Source organism: Amblyomma maculatum, chromosome 1, assembly GCF_055883805.1.
Source record: "Amblyomma maculatum isolate TAMU_Amacu chromosome 1, ASM5588380v1, whole genome shotgun sequence".
Classification (NCBI taxonomy): Eukaryota; Metazoa; Arthropoda; class Arachnida; order Ixodida; family Ixodidae; genus Amblyomma; species Amblyomma maculatum.
In genome coordinates this window covers 348,186,018-348,211,374 of record NC_139344.1, presented here as the reverse complement: position 1 = coordinate 348,211,374, position 25,357 = coordinate 348,186,018, and the positions used below count along the sequence as shown (strand labels likewise).

At 42.9% G+C, this 25,357-nt stretch overlaps 1 protein-coding gene across 1 annotated transcript; it reads left to right on the top strand.

Moving 5' to 3' along the window:
* LOC146207706 (uncharacterized) lies at positions 1-21,219 on the top strand. Its single transcript, XM_084577318.1, has 10 exons — positions 1-18; positions 1,912-2,007; positions 6,794-7,159; positions 9,330-9,719; positions 10,136-10,442; positions 13,266-13,417; positions 14,327-14,645; positions 16,242-16,366; positions 17,004-17,360; positions 21,046-21,219. The coding sequence occupies exons 1-10, from the start codon at positions 1-3 to the stop codon at positions 21,217-21,219; spliced, it is 2,304 nt and encodes a 767-aa protein (XP_084433444.1).
* Positions 21,220-25,357: the final 4,138 nt, after the last annotated feature.

The following is a 25,357-nucleotide window of genomic DNA, read 5'->3' as shown; positions in this document are numbered from 1 at the left end:
ATGGTCAATGGCCGAAGTGTAAGTTCGTACAATATGGATTGTCCACTCTTTAAAAATTATATAAATCAAGAATGTATCACACTCAGTTTTTATTTTGTGAATCACTCGCTAAACTTTGCTTCCTTCTGAGTATAGCGGCAATCAAAATGCTACGCCCGATGTGAATTTTCTTTCGGTAAATATGCAAAAAGATGTACGCACAGCTTTTACATGTTCCTTTTACTGCATAAATTATTAATTGCAAGAGTGAATATCTCTTATAACACAAGAGGTCAGGCCATCAAAATCGGTAATTTGTGCGAAAAACAGGGGCTAAGAATTATTGCCAGCTGCTCTATGCGGCTGCGATACTGTTCGTATAACAATTCACGTTAGCAAAAACACTCTGCCTTCATTATAGCAATAAGTCGAGATGTATTTTTCAATAATCTGTTATTTCTACCGGGCGTCACGTGACTATCAAGAGAAAAGAAGAGTTCTTTTACGCTTGTCGATTACTGGGACTGGAGTATATTATAAATTCATTACGCTGGCAGACTTACAGAGCCAAAGAACTCGGTAAGTTAAAGTGGCTATGTAGTTATTAGTCACACTCTAAACTGATCAGCATGTATTTTAGATTTTTAAAAAAGTTGCTCCAAAAACAAAGAAAAACTTGTAAATGCGTAGATACCAAGCCGCAAGTTTTAATGCTTTCGTTTACGAGATTCAGGAAGTAAGGAATCTTCAAGCACAGTTTAGCAAACGCTATTTATCAAAATTATAGTTAGATAATTAGTCAGATATTGCGTGAATGGTGCACGAAGTACGAGCACTGACCAATTTGTAAAATTAAAAACAAAGAATTATTAAATTGGGAATAGTGCAGTCCGATACTGCAATATTTACCTGTGTTAGCTAAGTCTGATTTTTCGTGTTGCTTCTATTTAGGTCAAATTGTTCATTATGGAAACGCTATCATTTTACAATAAAGGAAATAAACCTGTAGGGCAAGTTGGTTCTTTTTCGTAACGCTTCCATAGTGACTATGATCTAATAAAACGTTCTGCAATCGCTGGCATGGGAATTTTTTTTTTTTTTGAAGCATACAAAACTACTTTATAATCAGAACTACTGTAAACAGACCAGATGCTTTAGAGAAACGCTATAAGTATTTAAAAAGTTGTTTAACCAGAAAAGGTTTCGTATGTTCTCTTAAATACGAGGCGTTGAAATTTGATTCTTCTAAATTTTCTCAAATTATTTTATCAACTAATACTTTAAATGCAACGCTTGCCTCCTATAAATGCCCCTGATGTTTCATATCGTTTCATTCATAAAATCGTACATCTGAAGGACAGTATGGATGAGGATCTATCCCGGAAATTTTTTATTCCCTAAAGTGGAAGCAAACCGGCTGGAGGAAATAATCTGGCTGTATACTTCTGCGAAAGGCCGTAGATATACAAACCGAATCTTCGTATAAGCCCCCGTATAAACCCCCATCCTACAGTAGTTCTATCCTTCGTTCTGTACAGCGTGCTTGTCTGGGGAAACGTGGAGCGAGAAATACGAAAGTTCTAAATAAATGAAGGCAAGATAAACCAAAACCGTGGAAATAAAAACGCAGTATGATACACAAAACTTAATACACGAAGAACGTAGACTAGTCTAAACTGATGCTGATGGCAGGGAAAGGAGAAAAATTGTCACCTCTTACTATGCTGTACAGAAAGCCGTTCAAGACGATGTAAAATCTACAAGCATCCATGAATCACTTCAGCATAATCACACAGGCCATTTTAGCTTCCAAAGATTATTCCACTTAGGAGCAGTCTACCTAGAGAATGGGCATTCGTTTGTGTACCTATGAATGCTGTGGATACGCATTCCCTTGAGCTCATGCTGTGAAGGTTTGTCTGTTATGTGCAGCTATTAGTGGTCCTGTGGGCAGCCGGCGTCGCGACAGCGGCCCTCACGCACATCGCGCATAGCCCAGGTGGGGCCCAGGAGTTTCGCTCTCAAGGGGTATGTTTGTTTTTCGAAACCTTGTGTTGTTGCGTTGTGTTGGTTTTTATGGCGAAATGATTAAAACAACCGAAGTCAAGGGATACTATCTTTAATTCATCCACTGCATACAATTTCGCCACGGAATGTTCTGCTTAAGACGTTGGGTGTTGCATATTACAGCCCAGAACTAAATGTATAATCTATAAGCGCTTTCTTCGTTATTGTCGACGTGTGTCGTGGAGTAGGCTGTGTGTATGTGTGTGAGTTTTATTAGATGGCGCATATCCATAGGAATGCATTGTTTGATATCTATTATAAGATCCGCCTGGGCATATATCTGGCAGTTTTAAATAACGTATATGATATATGAAGTTGAGCAAATATATCCCACTCTGTTATGGTCCAAGCCTGCATGCCTTTCAAGCGCATGGGAATGGCAATAATGTACCCTACGAGCCATAGGTACACCACTAAATTAAAATTGACACAGCGAAAATTTTGTTACCTTGGCTTCTGGTAAAAAAGATGCGAAAAAAGAAAAAAAAACAAAAAAAAAAACAGGATGTCCTTCTGCAAGCAGCGGCAAATTTGCGACTTCCGCGAAAGGGTGATTTCTTTTGACCTCACCAGGGAATCTTTCAATACTGCTTCAAGGGCTGAAATTGTGCCATTATATTCCAGACTGCTTCCTGTAATGACATATGTGTGCTAACAACATCTACTTTAGGATGAGAGCCAAAGTCTTAACGTCAGATAAATAATGCTGATAAAGGTGTGCGCAATATTTCTTAAACGTAAGAGCCGGGTGAACGTCAAAGCATGAAGCAATTTAACTTGTACCCTCTCTGCCTTGCGCTGCGATCGCCTCTAAAGGGTACGTTGCGTTCGGTGCAACAGAATTACTGCAAGGTTATCAATGTGCTTAATTCTATAAACTGAGGATTTGAGATGACCCTTGAAAGCCCAGCATTACCAGAATCGTAAGAAAGAGGTGAAATATTGCACCTTCTTGTGGCATAGTAAGCCATTTTTAATAATTCTGTTGCCATCTGTTGTATGCCAAGACCTTTTTAAACTACATAACGTAAAATGAATTGGTGGCTGTTCTCACCCCTTTTACATAACAAGAGGTACTGAGCGAGGCTGATTAACGCATTGGCGAAAATGTGAGCTACAGGAGACAGAATGACAGCCCGACGCTGTACAGCTGAAACTATGTTTTTTCAATCAGATCAAAAGTGGACCGAGTCATTCAGTATTGCACTAACGTAAGATACAAATGGCTTGTTTAGGTGCGATGAAGAAGAAACTCCTCGGCAGAGATCGCTTACAGCGCAATTGAACTGAATGTTCATTTTTGTCACTTCCTATTCCCCATTTTTATTCACTGTAACCTGCCGATTAAGACCTAGCTCCTTGGATAAAAAGGTAAAATATTCAGCATTGAAGGTTACGCGTCTATTATGACTCGCTAGTTACTACATAAGGCTGTGCAACAGTGTTTCTCACGCTGTTAGGGAAAAGGGAGTCAGAAGGCAAGTGAAAGCTACGGGTAAGACTTGAAAACATGCGCCGGCTTTCTTCAAGTTTTGCAGTATAAGGCAGCACTTGCATGCTGCACATTTGGCAAAAAGAAAAAAAAAAGTGGAAGTTTTGGCAAATATACATCGGTAGCATGTACACAGGTACATACACACCACCATTCCTAATTTTTGTTTTTAGTGTCAGCCACCCCGCAACTTGGATTGTCGCGAAAGGAAAGGGAGACTAAATGAAAAAGAAACGGCAATATTTCTATTTACTAAAACTTTGGGCTCATTTGGACAAGAAAGTTTTGATGAAGACGAAGCTGGCGGCATTTCCACAGGGCGAGATTCCGTTCTCTCAACGGTATGGGTGGATGGATGGATGGATGGATGGAATATAGGAGCGTAGGGTCCTCTGAGCAGCGTCACCTGACGGCGGATAGCGAAAATATTGTAACAATGAATAAGAGTGGCACAATGGATTGACTACTTACCTTCGCAATGAGCGAATAAAACGTCTGTTCGAATCCTTTAAGTTCAACTTTTTTCTGATTTTTTTTAATCGCAACGTTAAAATAAGCTACCAAGATCTTTCCGCGGGGCTGTTCCCCTTTTGGTTCTATTAGTGATGTTTTTAATTCCTAATAGCCGCAAAACCAGCCGTGAATAGAGTCACGAGGTGATGGTAATACTATTCAATAGGCTTCACAGTAATCATTTCCTGCCTTCAGTGAGTGCATTTTACCTTCAAGGTTGCGTTCAGAGACACCTATCACCTATCGGTAACAATCACCGTTTAACCCGCTCAGAGGCAACCAGTGAGGAGAAAGAAGTTGCGGGACCTTACCGCGCGTCCACAGGTTAGTCGACGTTATGGGCACTAACGTTGGGTGGTTCTCTGTTATACAACTCGAAGACTGGAGGGATTCAACAGCTGTTTCCTACGCATCGTACTACGCCTCTTCTTGGAATCATTCAAATATTGTCAATGTGGCTATATAAGCGATCCTCACGGATAGTTTATATAAGATGTTGTTTTGGCTTAGTGTACCTTCAGTCAAGTTTTTGTTTTTCTCGGTACCCAAGAAACAGCAGTTGGCAAGTGCAAAGATTACCGCTACATCAGCGCTTACGTGTATGGGAGAATCCCGCGTGCTGAGCATGTCTGGAACAGAGCCAAGACAGCGAGAGACACACCCTTTGTATCTCGTCAAAGGCGTCATTAAACCGGGCGTTAGCTCTGAGCTCACCTCAGAACAATGCACATGTTCAGCTACAGTGTGAGGGGCCAACTGCGCCTGATCCTAGAAAATATTCTGGTTTTCATATCAAATGCAGTATATCTTACAATATCCTGGTTTTTATATCAAATGCACTATATTTTAGTGACATCACAAACTAACAATTGCAATTTTCACAAGTATTCGTTCTTGACATCCTCTGTGTGGTTTGCCTTCACAATGCATGCTTTCGTATTCTAACCAGAAAAAAAATGATCTAGGGGGGTCCATGACGCGTAGACCTTCTGACGAAGCCGTTCGCTGGCCCTGTAGAACGCGTGGTATATTTTACTGCGGACATAAACCTCATACACACCACACACACACACAAAAAGCGAAATATGAATTGCGGTATTTTATGTCCGGAATCGACACGTGGGCTATGTGCAGCAGTTTGACTATTGGCAAATCTTAAAACATGAAAGCGACAAACGTTTGCTAAATTGAATGCTCAGATTTAAGCTTAAACAATAAAAAAAGTTTCCTTGCACCGCAAGCCAAATCCTGCTGACTGCTGAGTTGGCGTTACAAGAGAAAATTGAAAAATACAAAATCGTGAGGTTGATGAGAGGGATAAGCGTTGTACAAATCGATTATAACAGTTTCGCATTCGGATGCATTGTTCCTTTATCTTAGAATTCTTTTTTAAACCGCGTGCCTCGACATCTTCACATTCTGTGATCAAACGTGCCGCTCCTTCCCTTTAATTGCAGTCTTTAGGCCCTCACTAAGTTCAGTGGATTGCTTTCTGCACTGTATGTAAGGACCCTGATCTGCGCGAGCACCACGCTGAAACTGCATTGTTCTCGTTACCACGGCGGTTCAGTGATGATGCAGTTCACGTAATGCCGCCCACTCTCGCTCAACCCAAATTCGACAACCCAAAGGTAAAATAACATTTCAGATTTCAGACTCAAACTTTAACGTGTATTTGCGTGGCACGTCGATTGTACTCTATCTGTTGCTTGCCTTAATGGCGACATCACTGTTTTCTACGCACAATATAGTTATACTAGTAGCAGATTTAACCGCGGCATGCGGAGAGGCGGAATGGAGGGTAAATATTTGAAAAGCATGAAAAACTGCGGGTTTCACGAAGACATTGCACCAAAATCTGCACTCTACAGCTGTCCTCTACAAGAGTTCCTTATTAACCTGCTTTTGCAAGGCGAGACATTTGCGTGTTAATTACTGGAAAATCAACAGCTAGTCGTAATATGAAGTATATAAGTTAAATTTCAAGCGAGTTTTCACCGCTTGTCTAAACGTCGTTACATCACCAAAAACACAAAAAAGGAACACTAAGGTTGAATGGTTCACCAGTGGGCTTCCCGGATCAATCTAGACCGCTTAGGGATCTTAAACATAAACTTGCATAGTAGAACCCATTGAAGTTTCGTTTTTTATTTTTCCCTCGAAATACGACCACGCAGGTGTGTAACATTCGAACTCGGCAAGAAAGCTTAGATCGAGTTGTTAACGCACTATGCCACGAGCTACAGTAAGGCGGCACGTTTCTCTCTCACTTAATCTCCTTTCAAGAACTTTTTTCAATAAGCTAAGAAAGGCGGGACTCTGTCCAGCTGCCTCTGCTTGAATCCCAAATACCACTTGAGGTTTTCAGCGAACCAAATCTTTCATGTAAGTAATTGTTCCCTGTGCAAGGTCAGAGCAAGCGCTTTGCTTCTGCCGCGGTGTCGACGAAAACTAGAGGGTGGAAATATATATGCAGTTGGAGTAGTTACATTACTTCGCAGTTTATCTTAGCACAGCCTCGTCTAGAGAACACTAGGTGTAATATATTCCGCTGGTGGTCCAAGGCTGTTGCTTTACACTCCGCAGCACCAATAACGTTCCTTAATTAGGGTTTACAGAAGCTCCTGTAAATAATGGATGGACTCCCACCCATCGAACATGCTTTATTTATGAACAGGTTATACATATACGTGGTGTTCATGGCTATTTGTATTTCTTTGCCTTCTTCCTGCGGTACTGAAGCCTGACGGCTACACATTCGGCTACAGCCACGCCCACGGCAGCGATGGCGGAGCTTCGTGGCGCAAGGAGTCTGCAGACGCGGCGGGCAATGTGGTCGGCTCGTACGGCCTCAAGGACGCGGACGGAAGGGTCAGGCTGGTCACGTACACTGCCAATGGAAACGGCTTCCAGGCAAACGTCCAGTCTAACGAACCTGGCCTGCCCCAGTACCCAGGGCTTGAGGCTGGGATTACCCAATGGCCCGTCGCTCCTCCAGGCCAAATACATGGACACCAACCAGGAGGATTCGCGGGGATACCGGGATCTGCGCCGCATCAGGGGCCCTGGGCCGGTGGCTCGCCTCACGGCTCACCTGGACGTGGGGACGTAAGGGTCGCGATGAGGTCGCTTTTTTCTAAGGCTTGAGCCTTGATTTCAACAATGTTAGGGCAAAAAAGGTTTAAATAATTATGAGAAAAGTGATTGCTTAGTGAAATATAAAACCTGAATGAGATGTGCCAGTTGGTAAATAGGGCGTAAAATTTACAGAGAAGATGCAGATACGATCACTGAATATCCACAGAAATAATTTAATTTCAGCACTTACAACATAGTCTACAGGTTTTTGGCTACGACAACCAAATCTTAAAGACTATGCATCTAGGTTCTTTGATATATTCGGGCATCTAAAAATATAAGCTATTTTTTAAGCCTACAGGCACCGACTTCTCAGACACTACATGCATGAGATTATACACGAATTACTTGAAGTCGTTTAATGCAGCAGAAAAGAACTGGCTGCGTCAGCATTCTTGCTCTAGGCCTGAAAAAGAGACCATATTTATAGAGGCTCGAGATTGCGAAGAATATCGCTGCCTGGATTTAATAGTTTCTATGCCGTGGCCGAAGTCTAGTCACATGTATCGAGAATGCTATGATGCAATGTTTTTGTTTCAGGGATACCCCGTTCAGTGCGTTGTTAATTTTGCGTGAGGAGTGAACCTGTGGTCAAACACCTGTTTTCCTGTCTTATGGTTCTGTTTTGAAACGATTTGGGATAGGGGTCAAAGAATCGACCATTCGTGAGCATTTGTTCACCTTCTCCAGCCTAAAACATAGGACCAGGTTTGTGAATTACGCATGGTGAACCTTGAATGATCCTTCTATGAGGATGACTTATCTATCATTTAGATATACGGCGAGCCAATGTCTTGGTAAACGCAGGAGGGGTTTCCTATCACCTTAGAAAAAAGAAATATTCTGCACTCAGCGTGAGGAGGGAACAATGGATAGAACACAATTCATTAAGAAGTAAAGTGGCATTAAAAAGCTGCCACACATCTACGTCATGAACTTAAAAAAAAAGATAGAGCATGAACAAGGAGTGCAAAAATGTAATGTATAAGTGGCACATCAGTTATTTAGCAGAAATACCAGATCTAAATATGTTACAGGGCAAAGAATTCTACTGCGTAATGGTACACGTACGGAAAGAAATTATGCTTACATGCGCTTGTGTGAGTGAAACCCGGGGTTGAGGATTCACAATTATGTAACGTTGTCCTTTTATGTCGCCTTGTAGCACCATATTTTGTCGTTCGGTAGCTCATCTAACCCTGCAATGACTCGCATTTTGCGTGAAACGCTGCGTGTGAGTACTGCTTTCATGGGCTATCCTAAATATACCCGACGATGAAAACATACGGACGGTAAATAGTACTGTTCTCTTTCTTTTAGGCGTGTCGTGAAATAATTTGAAGATATTCACCTCCTATCCTAGGAGCTGGGAGCTCTTCAGATGCCCGTTTCATCCTCTGGGACCAATCCCAGTGGGCGTGTTTAATACCATCATACCCGGCTAACAAATCATTTACGGCTTAATTTGGAGAGCCCCAAACCCTCGGCACATTTGATTTAGTTTGATGCAGTTATTTTTTAAGATATCTCAAGGCTTGCTGCGGCTTTTATTGGTCTTTTATTATTTCAGGAGGTTCTTTGAACATTTGCAGGCAGGGTTTATTATTTTGATATCGAAAACAAGATACTGACCTGAACCTTCTTGTCAAACGTCAACAAAGCCTACTCGCCAGATTTGTCATTTAAATTCTATAACCTTTGTACCAGCTGACAGACATCTATACGTCAGGACCTATAATATCAACACCATAGGGATAGTCATTTATTCTTCAAAGGCATGCGTTAGTCTAGAAATTAACAAGAAATCCATTAAAATTCTAGCGGCAATACCTGTCACCATGCTAACTGCGGAGTATGTGCTCCAAGATCACGGTTTCCTGAAATGTTAACGGTTTTCTTTAGATGCCATAATCCCATGCCGCATGACATGCGAGTTGAAGTACGCTAAGTTCAGCTGAAACGAAAATACCACTGCAAAGTGTAGCACACTAAGGAATTGTGGCGCCCTGTAGGTGTCCACACGTAATTATGTTTTGTTTTGTTTTTTTCACTTTTCGGGGTATTACACTTTTCATAAAAAATTGGTTCAGCTCAAAAACTTTGCCCCTCTCCGCTAGACTTTGCTCGTATGTGGTCGCAGGGTCCCGGCGGCAGGCCGTACACCTTTTCATATGACTCGAGAGGCGTCGGTGGCCCCTTCCATCAAGAAACTGGGGATGTACAGGGGAACAAGAGGGGTGTCTACGGTCTGCCTGGTCGAACTGTCAACTACGAAGCCGACGCTCGGGGCTTTCGCGCCAGTGTCCAGTCTAACGAGTTGGGTGTCGACGCTTCCCAAAATCCCGCCGATGTAGTCTTCACTGGAAGCCCCTCCGCTGGCCCCGCGCCATCACCCCCTCCTCCACCTCCTCCATCTGGAGGTCACGAAGATGGAAACAATGGACTCGTGTTTCCGCCTCCCTATCCCGGAAGCGCAGGCTCAACTGGCTCTGGTCGAGGAACTGTCTCAACTGGCTACGGTAGCCAAGATGTGAGTGCCTGTGCTTTCGCCACGCGTAATCGCAAGAACTCGATGCAGGAGGTGACTACTGTATACTTCGTACACGGCGCTTGCAGATAGATTAATGTATTTCTGACGGTCGATAGAAGGTATGAAGACGATAATTGCGGTTATGGTGATATTTGGCAGCGCCTCACGTTGCGAGCTCAGTACGCAGTTCTTCACAGTACCCACAGCTGACCACATGTTACGTTATGTGAGGCAACACTCGTTATCAAGTTGATCATATTTATGTATTTTAGGAGAACACGCGTAAAATGCAATGACTGGGCGAACATGCGACCGTTGACATGACACGCGGCGCAAGCACATAGATTTCCCTAGAGCACCGGAAAGGGAAAGGGAGCAAGGGAGGGGGCTTGTCTTGTCTCTTGTTTTCTTTTCAGGGGCAGCAGAGCTTGCCGAGATGTAGTGCACTCACGCTTAACTCTTGGTGTCTACAGGGTTCGGGGGCGTACGACTTCGCGTACGGCCAAGACATGGGGCCTTTTCAGAAGGAGTCGGGTGACGCTGCGGGTAACAAAAAAGGTGTGTACGGGCTCAAGGACCTGGATGGCCGAACACGCACTGTCACGTATGAGGCCGACGATGGAGGCTTCCGAGCTACTGTCCATTCGAATGAACCAGGCGTGGACGACACCCAGGATCCGGCGGACGTTCACGTCTCCAAAGCACCAGAGCCAGCTGGAATAGGTACGCAATGTACTTAAAGGCAACTACTAAAATGGAGCAGATGCCAGCATGGAGTAGTTTTAGGTGTCACAACTAAATTTAGGCCACAATAACCATAAATTAGTTCATTGCGATTGCATTGAGTTCTACGCCGCAGCATCAAGTCTATATCATAATATATCATATATTATGTCGAGTATACCTGCACTGAAATAACTTCGTAACGAATGTAATGAATTACATTTAATTAGTTAACTGTAAATAATAATTGAGCTCACGGAATAGCATCAAGTCATAAATTATTGAATAGCTTGTTTAGATTACGATTGCACCACACTAATTGTAAGTTTTGGTTATAACCATCGATTAGTTGATTGTGATTAACATTTAAAGTTTAGTGTAAAATGTCGAGTCAAATATTCTTGAAAGCACTCTACGAGTAAAATTCAAAATCAATTCTAAACCCCACAAATGCCATGTGGAATAGAGCTCAAGCTAACGCTCGTCTAACCGTGTTAAAAATGAAAAACACGCAACATAAGCGAAGCAGTCGTAGTTAATGTTCACCGGTCACAGCACGTAGAGAAACTTACATGCCCTCGGTGGTTTTTAAATATTCGACACTCTTCGGGGACATTTTCTATTCCATGAAAATAACTTGATAACATGCACATGAAAAGAAATTATAGAGCAAATTAAATAATATAATTTGTGGCAGTTATCATGCTCAACGTGTGCCCCTCCACCCCCCGAAGTACTGTGTCGTTTACCGAGCTGTACTCAAACAACAGCTATAACAGCCACGAATTTACGCAGATAGAAGTAGTGGTCATGTGAAGGGAAGCTGTCCTCTCGGTCTGTGTTGTTTCGCGGCCTTCGGGCACACATGAGTCATGGGTGGTTTGGTTACACCATTAAAAATAAACACGTATATCCACCAGAATTGGTAAGTGATGATAACATACTTTTTCTCGCATTCAGACATGCCCTATAAACAGTTGTGGTGTCTTTGATGGTCGGCCAAGCAGCATGAAGATTTTTGAGATCGAATCCCACCAGTATTGGTGGCGTTAAATAGATGCCGAAGAAAAACACATTCGTCTGATATTCTGGATCAGTGAACGCTCATATGATTCTCATCATAATTGCGGGAATATGTGAGAGAAAGTAGATCACATCGCTTTTTCTGGTTGCGTCGTTTTACAGCAAACGATGCGTTTATTGCTGGTAACGTTGGATTAGAAATTTCCCACAAAGCATTCGCACTCCTGTCATCAAGACGAATGAGAGACCTGTGATCGCGGCTTTCAACGGCTCTATCCTGGGCTCAGTGATTCGCCTCAAAAATTGCTTGTTTATGCCCCTGCTGTTTGTTTACGGGGGCATCCAGTGAAATTGATAACCTGCGCTTCACGTTTTACGTGTTCTATCCACAAATACTTCGTTCAGGGTGACTGCAGCCTTCGCTTTTATACTTCGGTGATCTATTAATGCACGGCCACTAAAGTTCGTGCCCACTGATTTTTAAAAAGGGTCAGGCCTAAAATAGCTAGGATGACCAAACTTCCGCCTTTTAGGGGTATGGCTAAACAGTATTAATGCCTTCTCTTGCCGGTCATCATTCGAGCACGTTCACTTGTTCGCTGCTGGTTTAATGCCCCCCTGTTTACCCACGCATACTCGTAAGTTTTCTTCGTAAGCTACTATAATACATATGCGTATATTATATGTAATATACGCAAGACCACCCGCATAGGACCCTTTTTGACCAAGCCGTACCGACGTGCCTCCGTGTAAATAGAGTGACTTGTCTAACTACTTATCAAACGATCCTGGAGGGCTGGATTCGGATATCCAGCAGGCTCAGCCATGTCATGGGGTCTCATGACGCCACACAATACGACGACCAATCAGTGAATGGCCGCGTCACCTGCCAGAGGCATGCCAGTAGCTTTTCGTTCAAAACACCAACGCCGACGGCGACGATGCCGGATATTCTGGACAGCGGCGCCATTAACGCTGCGGCAGAAAATAAAAAAACCTGGTGCCTTACGCTAAAACATCTCTCATAGCCCAAACACACCTTTGAGACAAAACTCCTATACTAAACCATACAATACCATAACGTAATATACTGCACCATGCCACACCATATCACACCGTGCCGTGTCATACCATGCAATACCGTGCTATACTGTACCATACCATACCATACCATACCATACCATACCATACCATACCATACCATACCATACCATACCATACCATACCATACCATACCATACCGTACCGTACAGTACCGTACCATACCATAAAATACCATACCATACCATACCATACCATACCATACCATACCATACCATACCATACCATACCATACCACACTACATCACACCATGTCATATTATAACGAGCCATGTCATACCACGCCATACCATCTCGCCTACAGCAGCTGATCTTTACGCATGTGCCCTTCAAAAGAGTGAGGAAAGCGGTTGCAATGTGTTTTGTGTATAAAACGTAGAGTAGGTGCTCTTTACCGGCGCTGCCGATCGGTTCATACGTCTTTGAACATAGCCTAAATAGAACAGAAACAACAAATAATTATGGAAAAGTGGGACTTTACGATTATGACGGCAGCATCTAAATACTCAGCAAGTGCACTCTAAAAGGCTCGACACGACAGTAAGGGTATGTAAGCATTTGGTCTCCTGGCGAAGGACGCCAGTAGGCATGGATTTTCTGATCTCCTGACAACGTACGACATGTTTTGTTTAAGAAGCATATGGAAAGTTTCTTTTTTTTTTTATCCTGCAATAAGAGCGCAGTGTCGCCTACCTGCAGCCTTGGTGTACTCTGGTCCTCCCGGCTCTGCTCCCGCGGGCGCTAGACTCGTCCCTCCACATGGTTCAGGGGTGCCTGCCGCTGGGGACGGAGGTGTTCCGTTGGGTCCCGGTGCTGCGGGTGGCATTAATACAGGCTTTGGTCAGCAAGACGTGAGTAACTCTAAGACATAATTGAAATAGCAGAAAGTCGAGCATTTGTTTTTATGTTGTGGTTCATTATGTCTGAAAGAACAAGAATGCGGGTCGGGACAAGATGCATTTCATTGAAACCGTGCGACGCATTGCTGTAGTTTATTGAGAACGTCCAGTGTAAGGCTGAACAAAACAATTTTAGACTTTATCTTTAAAACATTTACTAAATATCATTATATATATATATATATATATATATATATATATATATATATATATATATATATATATATATATATATATATATATATATATATATATATATATGTTGTGTTCATTGAAAGCCGCAGTGGGATTTATGCAGCCGAAATCTTGGTTACATGCCTATAACCAGGCGTATAGGGTTCTTCAGTGATCATGGAGCTTATAAGTAAAAGAAATAGTAAAAGCGGCACTGACGTTAACAATTTTACCCTTATAATATTCCACTTTTCGTTTGAAATGTTCCCCAAACGCGAAATAGCCACATGCAGGTAAGTGTAAGTGTAAATGCTTGTTTCACTTACATGCATATATGCCTTTGTAAGTGCGCGTTGCCCAACCAGATAGTCTGCGTCTGATGCATCACAAAGTTCCGCGATGGTTTAATTTAAGACGTCACAGTAGCTGTCACAATGACAAGTTGTCTACACCTGAGCGCGAACATCTATATCAGACTCAGTGGTGCTCGGCAAATGAAAGAGGAAAATATATATGCATGCTTGCTGCGCACAATTCAAGGATCAGTGTCGGGGTGAAGGAATATTTGTTTCACCTGTTAGCACAGTGGGGAGCAACGCTAGTTGACAATAATAAGTTCATGCAGTGAGAAGATAAGACCGGTAATTAAAGTAACATCGAGTTTCCTTTTCTGAACGCCCGCTCCAGGGATCTGGCGCATACAACTTCGCTTATGGAGGAGACCAGGCCGTGGGACCGTGGCAGAGAGAATCCGGGGACGCTGCAGGCAACAAGGCAGGATCTTATGGTTTGAAAGACAATGACGGAAGATTCCGCACGGTCAACTACGTCGCTGGAAACGAAGGCTTCAGAGCCACTGTAGATACGAACGAACCAGGAGTGGATGGAGCCCAGAGCCCTGCGGACGTGGCAGTGAACAAGAGTCCAGAACCTGCTGGAGTTGTGCCTGTTGTCGGATCTACCGGGATTCCTGATGCAGCTGGAGTCGTCCATGGTCAGCCTCCAGGTAACCATACCACTACGCGACAAACTTGCGCATTTGTTTTACCAACAAATTTTTCTCACTCAAAAAACAAAACAAAACATAATAATCACGCATAAGCCGTAGAAGAAAATAACCGTACTTTTAGAATGGTGAGTTCTCTGGTGGGGTGTCCTAATGGAAAGTAAGAGTGCATTGCAACTATGAAGACTACTTTGTCTAGTTTGTGCTGCTTTAGTTTTTCTGTTAGAAACACCTACAATCGAGAGTACAGCTTCGCACATGTGACAACGCATGTACGTCAAAGTGGCTGTGCCGAGCCGCATTTTTGTGCACGTTTCATATTCTGTCTAATTGTGAGGAAGGCTTCACATTAAAATATGTTGCTTAAGAAAGAAACGCTACAAACAATGAAATGCAAAGCACTATTTCAATCAAGCATTGCACTGATTTATACACAACGTAACCCAGGAGCTAACTGACACGCTTTCAAAATAGAAAAGGGAGACAAATGGACTTGAAAGGGCTAACAAGCTTGCCCTTATCTCCGCACCCAAGCCGTTGTCGGCGTTGCAAGCGAGACATCACGGGCATCGATTTGGCAGGTAGCAGTTCGCAGGTGGCATGGCCTGGAATTGACTGGTCAGCGGGTTTCGTCACGTCACATCACAATATAACATGGCAGGAGCTGCTAATTCGGGTTTCTCCTGTGACATGAAAAGGTATGATTGGAATAGAACCTTCCAAGACTCTTGAGCGTGGAATAAGACATGCTAGTTACATCACATAATGGCACGTCAGTACGGCTTGCTTAAATCGGGGCTTTTAGGTATCTATACACACGTACACCTTTCTGTGATTTTTACAAACCATTTTTGGTCCTTCACATAACTGAGTTTCTTAAGGCTGCATACTAATGACTGTGTGCGAGATCTGAAAGGTTGATATTAAAGGGCTGGTGAATCAGTGAATATCAGTGTGCATGTACAAAAACATGAATAGGAAGCGAGACGGGCAGAAGGGAACGATAAGGCCATCGCGTCCTAGCTTTAGTGAGGAAGTATAAGCGTTTTCTCAGTTTTGATTTTCGGTTCGCATTGACATACATACATACATACATGCATACATACATACATACATACATACATATATACATACATACATACATACATACATACATACATACATACATACATACATACATACATACATACATACATACATACATACATACATACATACATACATACATACATACATACATACATACATACATACATACATACATACATACATACATACATACATACATACATACATACATACATACGTACGTACGTACGTACGTACATACATACATACATACATACATACATACATACATACATACATACATACATACATACATACATACATACATACATACATACATACATACATACATACATACATACATACATACATACATACACTTTTCTGTGATTTTTACAAGCCATTTAGTGACAGGTACTTAATATACACTCGCCGCAGTTATTGCAAGGGGTGGTATACTGGGAGTTCAAGGACCGAGCATCCTGCCTGCGTCCCCTGTGGGCCCTGCTGTTGCTGGCCTGCCCGCAGCTTCTCCGTTTCCTGGAACAGTGGGACTTGGTGGTGTTCATGGCTTTTCCGCGGGTTCATCGAATCCGACACTAATTGGGCCTGCGCCTCCTGCTGGTGTTGCCTTCAATGTTCCATCACTAGGTGTAAGTTCCCTTCGTTTAATTAAGTCAAGAGGTAATAGGTGAGCTTCCCACTAATTATTCGCTTCATGGTTTTAAATATTTACGGGCAAATTAGCAATTTCATCCTCGTTTGTGGATCTTCAATTTAAATTTGGTAAAAGAGGCTTACGCATACAAATCTTGCTAAGTGACAATATTAACTGCTGCTATTTCGCTCGTAAATTACAATTTGTGACTAGACGTAAAGCTGACCTATCTATATGTAGTTCCACATAGCTGTTGTTTATCGAGTGCCTATCTCCAAAATTTCTGAATGCTGCATTTGTAACGCGAGATCATAAAAAAAAAAATGATTTCATTCACCGCTGCATCTGCACAAAACTATGCATGTGCTAACATCGTGCGATGTGGCACAATTCCTACTTCGTATAACACCCCCGTAAGCTGCAAACGACACTATTTTGTTTATGCTTAAATCCTTTCCTTGGTAAACTGCAACTTCATATCTGCTCATATGCAATCCCTGCCTCTAGCGCTAAATGGATACAGTATAACAATAAACATTTTTTGCTCATGACCAGTGTTGTTTCGTTTAACGTGATACTGTTTCTAAAAAATAATTTCGTAATCTTATAAAACGAAATACTTCATTTTTCAGCCTGTAGGTGGTTACAGATTCGGATACATCGGCGGTCCCGGAGGAGCTTTCCATCGCGAAACTGGTGGCCCATCTGGCGTGAAGAGTGGCGTGTTCGGCTTCAGCGGTGACGGGGGCACCGTACGCACGGTCAACTATGTTGCCGATGCTGGTGGCTTCCGGGCCAGCGTGCAGAGCAATGAGCCTGGCGTCGATATTTCGCAGAATCCTGCAGGCGTGTTATTTGGAGCACCAGGTACCGCCGTTGGGCCTCCAGCCGCGTTAGTCCCAAGTGGCCCTCATCAGCACCAGGCAGGACATGCCAATGCGCGTTGGCCTCCGACCCAGGTGCTCCCGCCTTCTGCGAGTGGTGCGCAGGTACCTTGGAGCTCGGGAAGTTTTGGACCTAGCTTTAGCCACAACCATGGACCTGGTAGCTTTTATTACAAGACCCAAGTGCTCGGACCACAGAACAGCATCTCTGAAGTTCACCGTTATTAATTTCATGCAGCGATAACTCTGTGTGTGTTGTTCGGACGTTTACTTTTGTGAGGATTCGTGCACTGATGTTTGGTTATATGTGCTACTTGTGCGATACTGGCACTGAGTCGGCAGTGTGGAGTCGAGGAATTCCAAAGAAATGGTCGGGGTTTATCCCTACTTAAACTTGGTTATAACGTGCGAAAACGCCCGCTGTGAAAAGGTGAAAAGACTCGGATGCCGAGTCCGAGTACCCGTGTTTGAACTCGACCGGTCGCAATCCGCTCCGCTCTGACAGTTTTTATATCTCGCAAAAACGATTGAGTCATGGTTTGACCTTGTGAGGCATTGAAGGTCATTCGCCGACACCCTGCGAACTCGGGAGTTGCAGAAGGAGAAGAAGATGAGGTGGGGCCTCGGGGAAACGTCATCCGCCGCGACCAATCGAAATCGGAAGCTGCAGCTCAGAGAGAAAATCTGCTGTAGAATTGCGAGCAGGCGTCTGGCAGGTTGAAGTTGACTTGTTACGTGCATGGCAGGCAAAGTTTTACAGACTGCTGTGTAAGTTAGCAGCTGCTAGCTGCGCAACTGCCGAATGGAAAGGTAAAGGGATATATGGCAATCGAAAATGGAAGCCTTGTGTCTCGAGTCAGGCATGGAATCCCTGGGTCATGCAGGGATATTTCGGAGGCTTGGTAAAAAGTGGGGTTTCCTATCTATGTGGGCTGGTTGTTAATATAATCAGGCAGATAGTGAGTGTATATGAGTGTACGCAATTAATGTTTGAGGTGATGTATCAGATGAGTATGTCTGAGATAATATAGGCATATAATAAGGGTGTAGCAAAGTCCATCAACGCAGACGCAAATCTAAAAGAAGAGGTGAAGACGGGAGCCATGAACGCAGTCGCATCCTACCCTTAAAGATGGAGCTGCAGGAATGAGCGGAAGAGTCAGGCGCCGAAGTCGCCAACGCATAACTCTGGACGAGTTCGACGAAACACGATAGCGGAAGGGGCAGGAGTCATCCCGGCTGCTCCTTTACAACAATTAACAAGTGGGAGAAAATTGAGTGCCAGCTGAAGGATGGGTATGTGGAAAGAAGATCGGAAGCGTAGCAAGGTTGTGACTGCATATATATAAAAATACTTCTTTTTTACCTCAGCACATTGCAAAACTGAAATGCCTGAAGTATTGTTCTCAAATTTCGAATTGCCGTGCATCATAATTGTCGGCCAATTATTTACACCATGACAGCTCACATTTGGTGAACTCGGGCTTTGTAATTAAATAGGAAAGGGGGAATTATGAGCATCAGTTAGTGATTCTATGAAACCAATAAAGAAAGTTCAGTTGTCATGTTCTTGATTAGTTTTCCTAATGCACTCCGGCTTGTATTTGTGTGCTTCATGTGATATAACGTGCATTTGTTCAGTGCCCCAGCTTGTTGTAGTCAACGTCCTACATGAATATCTGTCGTGAACAAGCCAAGTATGAAATAAACTGCGTGTCCAACAAAGGTTTGTCTAGCTTTTTTTTAAATCAAATTTTGTATGGTTCCCAGTAAAACCTGGCGAAAGTTACATCTAAGATTTCTGTTGGAGGAAAGGTTTCATTGTCATCATTGCAAATATTATACTGACACAGCAGAAAAGTACACATTCTGCCGTGCTCTCAGTATATTGCACACACCCTTAAAAGTAGTACGAATCAAATAATATAATTAGTTTGATTTGTAAGTTTTAACGCTTCAGTATGCCTTCGGCTGTTATGAACGCCCGCAAGCCATCGCCTGATTTAATTTCTTTCTCTAAGTGACACAAGTAAACGCTGCAAACATTGATAATGTTTACCAAATAAAATAAATGTGCAAAGAACCACTAATTTTAATTTTTTTTGTTAACAACACTTTAACAATTGTGAAAAGAAGGAACGATAAACGAGTAAGCCTGCGTAGGCTTTAATAAGAGTCACAAGTAGGTAGCTTCATTCCAGCAATGGGCAGAGCCAGCACCAGCGCGCATATAGTGACCTCTGCTGAATGTTCTATAATTTACTCGACAGTTTCTGGGGGTTCAGTTTAAATTAGCCTTACCGCTTTTAGTAAAGGTGTATATTTTTACGCATCTAATATATCCTACATAGTTATAACCATTGTGCAGACTAAAGAAGATTGAGGTAGAAAATTAAATAGATGGCTGGTAGCCTTCTTAGGAATCGCGCTCTCAGCCGATCCATCCGAAGCGCACAACCTGATAAAACACACGCTGACATTTCTGGACACAAAATTAAAGAAAATAAATGATATCCCTCAACGTATTTTGCTTCCCTCTTACTCATCCCTTACTAGATTGAAGATCCTGGGTTACAAAAGGAAAATACAGTGCTTAAGCTGGCGTTTTTATAGTGCTTTCATAGTGCGGCACTATGAAAGCATTCTTTTTTACGTATTTTAGCCTCTTTTGATTGTTTTCTTGTGGTATAATGAGAGGAAGTAGAAATGTTTGCCGAATCCTCAAAAAACTTTGACAATTTAAATTAGTTACTTCAGGAGTACAGGGTTCTGACATGCTGCGACGAGGCCAAACTATTTTGAACCTCATGAGATATATCACCTGACGTCGCAGTACTAGCAAAAAAAAAAAAAAAACATTGAGGGAGATGGCCTATTGTATTTTTTTGCATTACGTCAGGTGCAGAACAGAGCAACTAAGCTCAACTTGACAGTGCAGGACATGCTGTCGTTTTTCAATAATGCTTCCTCGAATACTGTCAGCAACAAATAAGACGCTAATAAGGAAACTGAATGGCCCAGGAGAAAACAATTATATCAGATAATAGAGATGAAATACAGGAGTGACTAGTTACCTTTATCAATGCACAGTTTTCAGGCCTTCGAAAAGAAGCTGCACAGTACAAGCATTCATGCTTCTCTAGATAAGATGATCTGATTTCATTGTTCCCGTTTCACTTTTCGTCGAGTTTCATTGCTTGATAGCAGAATGGAGGACTAAAAGTGTCTTTGTGACAAATAGGCAACCATTGTCAAGCGTCCTCGGGCCGCAAAACCCAGTACCACAGATGTTTTCTCCCAGTCTAGTTCCACGCTGCTTGAAGTTTTCAGAATGTGACTACAACCTGAAGCCTCGAACTGGGGAGTGACACCACTTTCAATACATAGCCCCTACCAGGCGCTCTTGGTAACATACGCATGTCCGAAGCACTTCTAAAGCAACCCCTGAAACCAGAGTTTATGACTAGACTTCCACAAGAAGATACAAGCCATACAATATTGTACGTGGCAGTCAGAGAATGTACAGAGGAGAAATAAAATTCTTCAACTTCAATCCCTACCAGAGGAAAGCGGCAGAGCTGGTTGTTCATAACGAATCATCCGGTACTGTAAAGTTGTTATACCTCTAGCTGCACGGAATCAGGCCATTGATAGTGCTTCCCGCGCGTTACGCAAAAGAACCTGGTGTTGTAGCCATAAAAGCGGGCACAAATAAAGGTATTTTGCGGTGCCAAGGCATATAAAAAAAAGCTGCTTATATGAACCATTACTCTGTATACATACCTAACAGCCTGGCAAAGGTCCCGATTCTACCGCGGACCTAGCCATCGGCACTGTGGCTCACACCACATGTGGCCCTTGCTGGCGCTTTGGAGAGACAAACACTTTGGTGATGTTTGATGCTTTCCGCGAAATGGTTGGAAGTGCGAAGAGTAAGACACTTTTCGCCGGCAGTAGTCAATGAGGCTCTGCACTCCCTTGCTGCTATTTTAGGCGTTTATACAAGCAAGTGTCCGTTAAAGCAACGGCATTTGTGCCCGCTGAGAGACGAACCTTTTTCTGGAATAACAAATTTAACATAATTAACTTCGGCTCCGTATCACCCTGTTGCCAAGGGCCGTGCTGACTGGTATCTAGGCGAGTTCAAGGAAGGTCTGGCAAAGAGCTACGAGACCCAGTGAGCACCATAGTGGTGTTCTATCGTCAGCATCGTAAAATCCCACAAAAAGCTGATGTGAGCGTTCCAAAAGCTATGTTTTGTCATAAAATGACATAGCCAGGTACAAGGTTGGTATAACACCGGCGCGAGAGTAGCCTATTTCGGAAAAATAGTGTATACTTAAGAGCCGCCAGGTTGCCGACCGCCGGCGGCTGTGTTTCGTTGGAGGCGAAACAAAGAGGCGTCTGTCTGCTGTGCGATGTCAGCGCACGTTAAAGATCCCTAGGTGGTCAAAATTACTCCGTAGCCATCTACTACGGCTCTCTTTCTCTCTTTCCACTTTAACTTCTATCTTCCTCTCTTCCCTTACGGCGCGGTTCAGGTGTCTGCAGAGCAAGTGTGACAGATACTGCGCTTTTCCTTTCCTTCGAACCAATTGTTGTTGTTGTTATTATTATTATTATTATTATTATTATTATTATTATTATTATTATTATTATTATCATTATTATTATTATTATTATTATTATTATTATTATTATTATTATTATTATTATTATTATTATTATTATTATTATTATTATTATTATTATTATCATCTAGTTGCAGTAAAGTCGTTCGGCCAAACTTCTAGCTTTTTCAGTGCGCCGGAAAAATCGCGTGGCGTCACTTGACCCAGATAAAGAAAGAGGGATCAGAGTCAAGAAGAAAGAAAAGAAGAACCGGCGACTATTGCTACGGGTATTTCAGAAAGCATAGATATGATTCTGTGAGAGAAGAATGTGTTGCTCAGATCGAAGTGCACAAGAAGGCCAAAGCGTAAATACAGATTCCATAAATAGTATGGTATAATTAGTGTATCTGAGCGCCGTGTGTAAGCTGTCATGATCAGCGCAGTGCGAGGGGAGAAAGCTTTGCGGGCGAGCTGCGTATGAAGCAAGCGAGAATCCATCCTTTTTGATCAATAGTAAGAATAAACACCATGTTCGTTCCATCCTTACACAGCAAAGAAGTCAACCCGCAAATTTTCGCTAAGAGTATTGAATACAGCTCTTGTATCCACTACCAGTGTAAATGCTATATAAGAGGCCCTTTTTCCTCTTTGCGTTTAGACAACTGGTACCAGCAGAGTTGTGGCCAGCTTGTATTTCTCTCGAGATTGGCATACTGACAAGTAAACAAGTGGTATATTTCTACATGAATTACATGGAAAAAACAAATAAGGGGAAGGAGAGACCAGACCATTCCCTTTACAAGCAGCGTAGACACCGTGAGAAAATTCCTGAGTGAGTTCTCAAAACGTCCCTCGGACTTAGATAAGCGAGCGTGCAATATGCTGCACTATCGCATGACCCACAAACGCATGCAAAAAAGCACCTGGCTCACATGCATCGGGATTCGTTTATTGGCTCTCGTAAAGGCGACAGGCTGCGGTGATAAAGCCCTGTAATAAGTGCCAACGCGGGCTGCCCAGCGCATACAAATCAAGGCCGAGCCCAGGAAAAAGAAAAAAATGAGCTCGATATTTTCCCACTGGTTCGACCGAGGCAACTGTTCGCATTAAAAAGGGAGTGGCGCCTTTAGAGCCTGGATTCCTGACGCCATTTTTTTTTAAATGTCACCGTGGTCCCCAAGATAACAAGCTACCCCGTATCGAACACGGTCACCGAAGCAACGCACTTGTCGCTAGTAAACATTTCAATTGAAGCAAACAGCCTGCTTACTCTGAAGGCTTCATTGTTAGTGCCAGTTATGAGAACGAAGACAGCCCATGAGTTAAAATAGTTGCATTCGATTTAAGAGGTACAGCTATTGTGACAAACGTATAGCTCACCAGATTTACTTACACGTCCTGAAACGGGATTTGTTGCTCATCTCCATTGTTTGCAATCTCGCTGTCTACGTGCAATCTCGTCCATTGTCACATCGCCTTATCAGTGGCTTTCTACACAGCCGTCACTACAGATATTGCTATTGTCTACAGCTCTCGACTTGAAAGTAAGTTAACGTAGTCCTGAACGTCATGTGACTGACCTGGATTTGTATAGTAGACGATGATTAACTCTGGTACGGAACATTCTGCTGACGTGGGATCGCATTTATCTGCTGCTGTCAGCTGTAGGGCTCATTACTACCCCCTACTTGGCGCTTTGTGACAATTGAAAAGGAAAACATTTAAACCTAAGTGAGCGCCCACTCCACAAGTGAAAAATAAAAAAAAATGTTATCGCCAAAAAGCGTTTCCCTTTACAATCAAATATTTACACAACGCTCTCTGAAAAGTAATATTACAGCAAATCTCTTAAGCGTAATCAGTGAGCACTTTTTGAGGACTTTCTACGAAAGCGTGAGAGTTCTGGTGAAAGCACTGAAAGGCTCGCATGCTGGTCAAGTCAAGTCAAGTCATCTTTATTTCAACATCGCAGAGATGTTAGGGGCGTAGCCAAAAAGCCTAACAAATGCTTCACGAGGGACTACGCCCCCATAAAAACACTTGGGAACTTTGGTGCGACAGGTAGCAATACAGATATACATTTCTTTGTCTTATTTTCGTTTTTTACAGAAACAGCAATACGGCAAAGCGACACTTGTAAATAATGATGAAACAAGGACATACACGCAAAACAGAAGGCATTTTTATAGAAATACAGTTTCAGTCAGTTCGTCAAGGGTATGGAATCTGCATAGTGTAATCAATCTATTGTATTTAACAGAAGTGGCAAGTTAAAACTAATGCTTTGTCGTCCGTAATTTGTTCGGGTTTGCGGAAGGATGAAATTATTTTTAGTACGCGTGTGATAGTTATGAGTTTTGTGCTCAAGCCTGTACATTTCTCTGAAGAAAAGGACTGGATTTATTGCTGCAGTCCTGTAGCGACTTAATAAGGTTTGCTCTTATTGCTGCGGGAGAGGAATTATATTCAGTTTTTTGAAAAATCGATGCCTTAGGTGCGTCTCTGGAAACGTCGACGAGTATTCTAAGGGCACGTTTCTGCAGTTTGAAATGCTTGGTGATATTAGAAAATGTGGTGGTTTCCCCAAACCAAAAAACAGTAACCTATAACGGAAGAGAATAGGGACTGAAATATATTTTCAGAAAACATTGCCCACAGTATAGTACGCACGACGACTGGGTGGTGGTAAGGGTGTTCTAAAGATAAGTCTTGATGACATTTTTATCGCCAAATTATAAGAGATCGATTGTGAGTACAGTTTGAAATTTATTGTCGAAGTAGTGGCTTAGTACGCTTTATAGGGTCCTAAAGCGGCTCAAGCTATAAGAGACGCCGAAGTGAAGGGATCTCAAAATTTAGACCGTGGGAGAGTGTAACGTGCACTGACCTCGCGCAATACACAGGCGCCTTGCTTTTCGCTTCCATCGAAAAGCGATAGCCAGAGCTATGATTTGATCTCGCCTTCCGTGACCACTGCGCCACCGTGGCGTGCGGCATAGAAGCTAGCACGTTTGAATAAATCCTGCAGGAAATTTGAACAAATCGATTCAATCAGAACGCCAGCAATGGTTAGCATGAAGTCAGTGCCAACCTTAATAAGGACAACAGTAAACGAAGCCTTTCAATTGACCAGTACTTTAAGCGCAATGTGCGAACTGCAATAAATTCGGAAGTCCTTTTTAGGTACCGTACCGTATAGGCTGCCCAAAATATGTATTGTTTTTCACTCATTGCCGATCATTACGGTCTGATTTAAGGGCTGATTTATCAATACCCACCACGCCCCGGCATTTCTTTCCCACGGTACGGAGCCCGGGAAACATCGATGTCACTTTTATATACACCGCTACCGTAAGCCTGAAAAGCGACGGCGCAGTTTTTAAGGCGCCTTCAATTACAAGGTTTCTCGCCTTACCCGCGCTTATTGTCTATGCGGCCGAAGCATACAGCGCAGTGACCGAAGCTATCGCAATGGCGAACCGCGCGAGC